General features: G+C 37.7%; 1 protein-coding gene across 3 annotated transcripts in view; it reads left to right on the forward strand.

Moving 5' to 3' along the window:
• The window catches only part of ESRRG (estrogen related receptor gamma), a 641,420-nt gene extending 639,442 nt beyond the window's left edge, over positions 1-1,978 (forward strand). For 2 of the 3 annotated variants that reach the window (XM_004375935.2, XM_004375934.1), the window contains one exon: positions 1,582-1,978. In XM_004375935.2, coding sequence (XP_004375992.1) covers positions 1,582-1,826 — 245 coding nt within the window. In that variant the 3' untranslated portion in view covers positions 1,827-1,978. The remainder of the gene's footprint in view (positions 1-1,581) is intronic. The other variant, XM_004375933.2, reaches the window with a different exon arrangement.
• The last annotated feature ends 6,604 nt before the right edge of the window (positions 1,979-8,582 follow it).

Genomic DNA, 8,582 nt, shown 5'->3' on the forward strand with positions numbered 1-8,582 from the left:
GACCCGTAGGACAGAGTAGAACTGCCCCATAGAGTTTCCAAGGAGCAGCTGGTGAATTTGAACTGCCAACCTTTTGGTTTGCAGCGATAACTCTTAACCACTGCGCCACCAGGCCACCGTAGTATAGTATAGTAGCAACTATATTCCAGATTATTCAAACATTTTTAAAGAGATGTGTCTATAACCATGTAATGTAAACGGGTTATTTCACCAGTGATGTGGTGAAGTGATTCAAGAAGATGTAAAAGAAAAAAGAAACAATAAACAAGTACAAGGAAATTCAAATAACATGTGACTTGTCTGTATTCATCTGTTTGAATTCCTTTGCCATATTTTTTATTATGTTTAGCCACTTGATTTTAAATTACATTCCTCTCTTTGTGCATGTGATCCGATATTTGAGTTGTATGAAAGATTAGGCTAACTACATATATCTTAGAGCTCTTCATTCTCAGAGAAGTAGAATTATTAAACATGAAGAATCCCGCAAAGACTCCATTATGTGTAATTAACAGATAAACTGTCATCAGAATCAATAAAACGTGAGAAATGATTCAAACTTGTATATAATTGTCTGTTTTAGAGCTAGAGCTGTAACTTTTTTTTTCCTACATCTTAACATTTCTCTCAAGAATAATTGTGGCAACCCTATTAACCCTTTCTTTGCTTGATTGAAATAGATTTTTAAATTAGTCACTTAAGGGCAAAGTTCACCTTCACAAACGTGAAAACTATTTCAGAACTCAATAATCTAAAGATGCTTTTTTTTTTTTTAAACAAAGAAGCAGGCTATGTCAGGACACATTAATGAACTGTTAATAGTACACTAAAGAATCCTACAAGGATAGCAGTTTATTGTGATTTCTGGAGATCACAGCTGAACACAGTGCTAGATTCAGTGTACTGACATGGAGTTCTTAAGATCTTGGTCAACTTTTTTCCCCCGTTTGAGAAATGTGGGCATCTTGAGGACAAAATCAGGATTTTTGACAACTTCATCTCACACAGCATTTAGATAGAACTTTTTCCCCAATTGTTTCTTGAATGAATGAGTGAATATATAAATGAACGGGTGAATGAATAAAATAGCCAAGATTGTAATCTTTTACAGAAAGCCTTCCTTTGCTCTATTCTTAGGAGAAAAAAACACACAAGGTTAAATAATAGATCTTTTCTAATAGTTCTCATGTTTTAAATCAGCATTGGAAATGATCTACTTCAGGGAATTTTAGGGGAAAAACATAGAGATTTTGGAAATATGAGACTCTGAACAAATTACACTATAAGGAACTTGTTGTTAGGTGCCATTGAATCAATGCCCACTCATACTGACCCTACATAACAGCATACAACTGCCCCATAGGGTTTCCTAGGTTGTGATCTTTATGGGAGCAGATTGCCAGGTCCTTTTTCCTGTGGAGTGCAGAGTGGCTGGTGAGTTCAAACTGCCCAACTTTCAGTTAGCAGCCGAGTGCTTAAGCTTAGAAAAGTTCAAAAATAATATTTAACTTTCATAAATCTCATCTAGAAAAGTTGATCATCACTCACAGTCTCATTTTTATTTTTTGCTTCGTTTCACAGACTCCATGCACATAGAAGATGTTGAGGCCGTTCAGAAGCTTCAGGATGTCTTACATGAGGCACTGCAGGATTATGAGGCTGGCCAGCACATGGAAGACCCCCGTCGGGCTGGCAAGATGCTGATGACGCTGCCACTCCTGAGGCAGACCTCTACCAAGGCCGTGCAGCATTTCTACAACATCAAACTAGAAGGCAAAGTCCCCATGCACAAACTTTTTTTGGAAATGCTGGAGGCCAAGGTCTGACTAAAACCTTCCTGGGCCTTCCCATCCTGCACGCTGAAAAAGGGAAAATAAACCCAAGAGTGATGTCGAAGAAATGTAGTGTTTAGTTATCAACACCGAAATCAACAAAGACTGCACTGATTATTTAGCAGCAAGACTACGAAGCAGCTTTCAGATTCCTCCGTAGCTTCCTGACAAGTTTCTTTCTACCTTGTCTCACGTCTTCTTTTCTCATTTCTCTTCCTCTTTCCTTTCTCTCTCCCTCCTCTCTCCCTCGTTTCCCGGCTTTCTTCAGTGCTGGTTTTATCTCACACTCATATCCTTCTTTCCTTCCTTTACTCTTTCTCTTTTCTCTCATCCCCCCTCTGTCTTCTAAATTTTAAATAGTTCCAGTTATAGGACAGCGTTCCTTTCCTTTCCCTTCCCCTCCTTCCTTCTGCTGCTGAACTTTTGAAAGGTCTCTAATTGAGAGGTGGAAGCCAGCCCTGCCAAAGGATGAAGATCCATAATATGGATACTGGTGAACTTATTGTGAACCATAACGTCCCCAGTGACTAAGGAATCAAAGAGAGAGAACCGAAGTACCTAAAAGTACAGTACAACGTAAACGAATTGACTGAGTGCAGTATTAGATTTCACGGGAGCAGCCTCTAATTAGACAACTTAAGCAACGTTGCATCGGCTGCTTCTTATCATTGCTTTTCCATCTAGATCAGTTACAGCCATTTGATTCCTTAATTGTTTTCTCAAGTCTTCCAGGTATTTGTTAGTTTAGCTACTATGTAACTTTTTCAGGGAATAGTTTAAGCTTTATTCATTCATGCAATACTAAAGAGAAATAAGAATACTGCAATTTTGTGCTGGCTTTGGACAATTATGAACAATAATGAAGGACAAATGAATCCTGAAGGAAGATTTTTAAAAAAATGTTTTGTTTCTTCTTACAAATGGAGATTTTTTTGTACCAGCTTTACCACTTTTCAGCCATTTATTAATATGGGAATTTAACTTACTCAAGCAATAGTTGAAGGGAAGGTGCATATTATCACGGATGCAATTTATGTTGTGTACCAGTCTGGTCCCGAACATCAATCTCTTAACACGAGCTCCGGTTTATCGGAACATTCACTGACACAGAGGGTTAGGTTACACCTGCGGTGACTCCGAATAGTCACGTATACAAGCACTGCATGTGGATACAGATCCGTAGAATTATCAGGAGCGCACCTCTCTCCCTGGGAGGGCCAGTTGCCATATGATTTCTAGCTGCCGTGGTGGTTAGGAATGAGATACTGCCTGTTTGCAAAGTTACAGACCTTTCCCAGAAGGAGCTGTGAGCCAGTATTCATTTAAGAGGCAATAAGGCAAATGCCAGAATTTGAAAAAAACAAAAAAAAATCATCGAAGACAGCAGACGCCTGACCAAATTCTAAAACCCAATCTATATAAGTTGTTCTTTTTCTTTTATTTTTCATTTCAAAATGTCTGTTCCAGTTAATCTGCAGTTTTTTACCGAGAGCTAAGCCAATGTATGTGCTTTCCAACCAGTATTGTCACAGCATGGAAAGTCAGTCAGGTTCCAGACTGTTAAGAGGTGTAATCTAATGAAGAAATCAATGAGATGCCCCCAAAATCTACAGTCGCTGAAAAACCAATAACAGTAACCGCCATCAAATGCTCCACCAATGGACCAGTGTTAGTGCTGCTCCCTGTACTGTGTGAACAGTCTTATTCTATGTACACAGATGTAATTAAAATTGTAATCCTAACAAACAAAAGAAACGTAGTTCAGCTTTTCAATGTTTCATGTTTGCTGTGCTTTTCTGAATTTTATGTTGCATTCAAAGACTGTTGTCTTGTTCTTCTTGTGGTGTTTGGATTCCTGTGGTGTGTGCTTTTAGACACAGGGTAGAATTAGAGACAATATTGGATGTACAATTCCTCAGGAGACTACAGTAGTATATTCTATTCCTTATCAGTAATAAGGTTCTTCCTAATAATAATTAAGAGATTGAAACTCCCAACAAGTATTCACTATGAACAGATACACATCAAAATCATAATAATATTTTCAAAACAAGGAATAATTTCTCTAATGGTTTATTATAGATACCAATGTATAGCTTAGAAATAAAACTTTGACTATTTCAAGAATATAGATAAGTCTAATTTTTAAATGCTGTATATATGGCTTTCACTCAGTCATCTCTCAGATGTTGTTATTAACTCGCTCTGTGTTGTTGCAAAACTTTTTGGTGCAGACACGTTTCCAAAACAATTGCTACTTCGTGTGCTTTAAACAAAATACCTTGGGTTGGTGCTCCATCAACCTCGTGCTAGGAATACTGTGTATCTATCATTAGCTATATGGGATTATGTAGTAGGTCGTGGTTTCTCAGTAGAGAAGTGTCTGTAGTGTGAATTTAGATAAATCATCATTAGCAATTCATTCAGATGGTCAATAACTTGAAATTTATAGCTGTGATAGGAGTTCAGAATTTGGCACATCCCTTTAAAAAGAACAACAACAACAAAATACAACTCCTGGGAAAAAAAGGTGCTGATTCTATAAGATTATTTATTATGTAAGTGTTTCAAAAGATGACTTTCCAGAAAGTTTGTGCAGGGTTTAAGTTGCTACTAGTCAGCTACACTATATAAAAATAAAATATATACACTATATACCTTGTTTTCGCTGTATCACATTAAAGTACTTGGGCTTCAGAAATAAGAATGAACCAGCTGAATATATGAGACAGAGATACGTTGAAGGAACGAGGTACATTTTTTATTTCGTTTTCAGTTTAAGTGAGTCTCAGCATTACAAGAGAACAAGGATCTCAAAAATAGGAAACAAGACGAAAATGTAGATCTCAAAGAATTGCACGGACTTTTAGGTAGATGCTCATTTTAAACCCTACGTGAGGTGCGTTTTTTCTCAAGTTTCAAGCAAGACCATTTACTCAATGTGAAGTTTGGGAAAGTTTTAAATAAAGGGGTATGTTTTAGCCATAGGATTTTAATTTTGCTTCTTTTAGGTTTGTTCTTATTTAAAGCAATATGATTGTGTGACTCCCTATAGTTACCACTTGTGTTTCAATCAGATCAGATTGTTGTATTTATTCCACTATTTTGCATTTAAATGATAACATAAAAAATATAAAAAATTTAAAACTGCTATTTTTCTTATAGAAGAGAAAATGGGTGTTGGTGATTGTATTTTAATTATTTAAGTGTCTCTGTTTACCTGCCTAGGAAAACATTTTATGGCAATCTTATGTGCAAAGATCGTGAAAGGACAAAAAATGTAAACTGCTTATAATAATCCAGGAGTTGCATTATAGCCAGTAGTAAAGTAATAATAATAATAATAATAATAAAACCATGTCTATAGCTATAGATGGGCTTCACATCTGTAAAGCAATCAGTTGTATATTTTTGTGACGTGTACCATACTGTGTGCTCCAGCAAATGTCCATTTGTGTAAATGTATTTATTTTATATTGTATATATTGTTAAATGCAAAAAGGAGATATGATTCTGTAACTCCAATCAGTTCAGATGTGTAACTCAAATTATTATGCCTTTCAGGATGACGGTAGAGCAATATTAAACAAGCTTCCACTTTTGATGGCTCTTTTGTATTTGTGTTTCTTCCCCCTCCCTCCCACTAAAGAACCGAATCGGTAAACACTGCCCTTTGTTGCTTCATGCAGAGTATCTCTGAGTACCGGTTCCCTAAAAATAAAGTAGGAGGTTAAATAAGAGCTATATAAAGGCTTGTCAGAATGAATTCTAGGGTGCCAAGAGACATTTTGCATATTTAAGAGTATGCAAAGTGTCTCATGGCACATTAGAATTCCTTATGACAAGCCTTTATATAGCTCTTATTTAATCTTAAAGCATCTCCCCATCATTCTGCATTACTCAAAATCAGCGCGTCTATGTCAATGTCATAACAGAAAACTTTCCCCCTATTTTAAGATCATATTAAAACCTGCTGGAGATACCTATTATTTCCCTCCGTCAACAGTTAAATCATGTGCTTGCACTGAGTTCCTCAGTCAACTGCAGGCTTGGTGGAGCAGCTGAATGGGAAGTCAACAGCGGAGCAGCTTATAGATTGGTGTGCTTTAGGAGGGGGAGCTGTTTTCAAATTCAAGAGGGTTAAACAGCACCGCTGACAGCGAATGGCCTCACCTTGCCTTCTCCACTCGGAAAAGTTACAGCCCTTACTGCTCAGGGTCCAGCTGTGCTTCCACGGGCCTCCTGGAGCCATCACCGAAGTGCTAATACGTGCTTTCTGGGCGTCTGCCGGTCTGGAGAGTATTTTGTCATTGTGTTTGCCCCCTGTATCTCTCACCTTTCAGAAGTGGCTGGTTCTCCAGAGAAGCAAGCTGATGACTCAAAGGCCACTAAACGGAATCAGTTTTGGGGCAGGAGATCTACCCTGAATCACCAGGACGCACGAGCTGGCAAGATAGCTTGGAGTTTTCGTTTGCTATTTGAGTGTCCTTTGAGTGGGAATAGCTCAATGTAGAAACCAACATGTTTTACTTCTGATATTTTAAAAGTACTTGAGCAGAATCCAATGCAAGATACAAAACCTAAAAAAGGAAACTCATGCAAGTAATTTCCCAAAGGGGGGGTCTGTATATATATGGTACCCGCACACGCTTTTAAGAACTTAAATGCCAGAATTTGCTTGATGATCCTTAAAATTTAGAATTATTACAGAGCAACTTGTTTCGAATACTAAAATACTACTGATGCCTCAGGTGTAAAATAAAATAAATAGGTTTGTGACATTTTTGCATGTTGCGTTTCTCAACATGTAAACCACATACAGCTCTGACGAAAGTGGGTTATGTGTACGTGTGAAGGGGATGGCTTTTATTCTTACCATGGTCATGACTTTTTAAAAAAAATCACTTGTTCCCAACTTGTCTGCACATTGGGACCACCTAGGGAGTGTCCAAAATCACTGATACCTGTGTCCCCTCCCAGAGGTTGTGATTTCATCGAACTGAGATGTGACCTGTGGTTTGGAATGTTTAAAAAGATCCCAGGTGATTCTCATGTGAAGACAAGTTGGGGCAACACTTTTCAATTTTTATACTTTGCTCAAATAAGCCAGAGGCATCCTTAAAGAAAAAAACCTTTTCATGCCTTGAGTCTGAAATTTTGTGAGCTTCAAGAACTTTTTTTTTTTTAATATCAAGGCAAAAAAAACTTAACCTTTTTTTTTTTTTTTCACAAAGCCACGTGGATTGTCTGAACTCACCTTTTCCTGCTGCTGCCGCTGCCCCGCCCTATCCCATCCCTCTCCTCCTCGACGCCCATGGACAGCACTTTTTTTTTTTTTTTTTGATGACTCCCAAGCCACATCTTCTGGTTATGCCCCATGATAAAATGGAGATGCCTGCTTACAAACCTATTTGCTAAATATCTTACAATCCTTCTTTCCCCCTTACTGTCATATTTACTGAGCCTTTTAATGTGCTTTACAATTAATTTCAGTGTGGTTCAAAATACCTGCTTTTCCCTACGGGAAAACAAAAGAACAATGAAATTAGACAGTTTTGATTTCTTGGGATGACTTCTCATGCCTATATCGCCTCAATTGTCGATGTGGGTAATAGGTAAAGATGAGATCAGACTCATGGGCTATTTCACTCTTAGACCTGTGGAAAAACTTCAGGAACATTTTGCTTGTTATAAAAATTAATTTATGTTTAAACTGTAAAAGGAAAGAGGGATATGCTTAAAGTTTTTTTTCCATCCATAATGGCTTACATATGGAATGGATATTTCCATAGAATCCAATGGCTATCAAAGTGTTGATGTCAGTGTTTCTAACCAAAAAAAAAAATCTCAACCAGTTGCTGTCGAGTTGATTATGACTCCTAGCAACCTATAGGACAGAGTAGAACTGCCCCATAGGGTTTCCAAGCAGTGGCTGGTGGATTTGAACTGCTGACATTTTGGTTAGCAGCCGAGCTCTTTACAGCCCTTACAAATCTAAGCCTGGCTTCTGGTTCTCCTTGGTAGCGTGGAAAAAAAAAAATGAAACAAGTAGCAGTAGATTGATTGCACACTGCACCTTATTATGAAACAAAATAAAAAAGAAAGGAATTTCAAAATATAATCTCCCTTTCCCAGGAGAGTTTGTCTTGTTCTCCATGAAGTTCAAGGTCTGAAATAATGTGCCCATCAGGAGCTCAATGTTGCATGTCCATGCCAGTTGGTCCAAGGGCTTGTTATGATGGTAATGACCTACTGAAACGTGAGCTTGGGTGGCAACAGCACAATCGCTACCAGCTCACCCGCTGGGAGAAATATTTTATTATTGTCATATGTCCTCCACAGAGATTTCTTTTGCCTGTTCCTGTTTAAATTAAATTCAAAGCGGAACTCCATTACGATTTCTCTGGAGTATATTTGAGATAAACAACTAGTCTCAAAATTTAGGATTCCTGGCTAGTTCAAATTTGTTTATTAGCAGAGAAATGACAATAGGTGACACCATAGCTGCAGGAATGTTAGGATTGCAGCCACACAGGAGACTTACGTACTGAGTTCATGGCCAAAAAGCAAGAGGACTGCTTTTTTCGTTACAGATGCCAGCCAGATTAATAATTAACTATTCTATCAGTTGTACAACCATAAAAAAAAGATGTCCCAATATAGTAATGCATTGCCATAACATACCACAATATTTGGGGCATGAGAAACTGCTCCAAGTAAGAAGTGCTTTTAAATTTAAGATCATAAACC

The sequence above is a fragment of the Trichechus manatus genome, unplaced genomic scaffold (assembly GCF_000243295.1).
Source record: "Trichechus manatus latirostris isolate Lorelei unplaced genomic scaffold, TriManLat1.0 scaffold00039, whole genome shotgun sequence".
NCBI classification, from domain to species: Eukaryota; Metazoa; Chordata; class Mammalia; order Sirenia; family Trichechidae; genus Trichechus; species Trichechus manatus.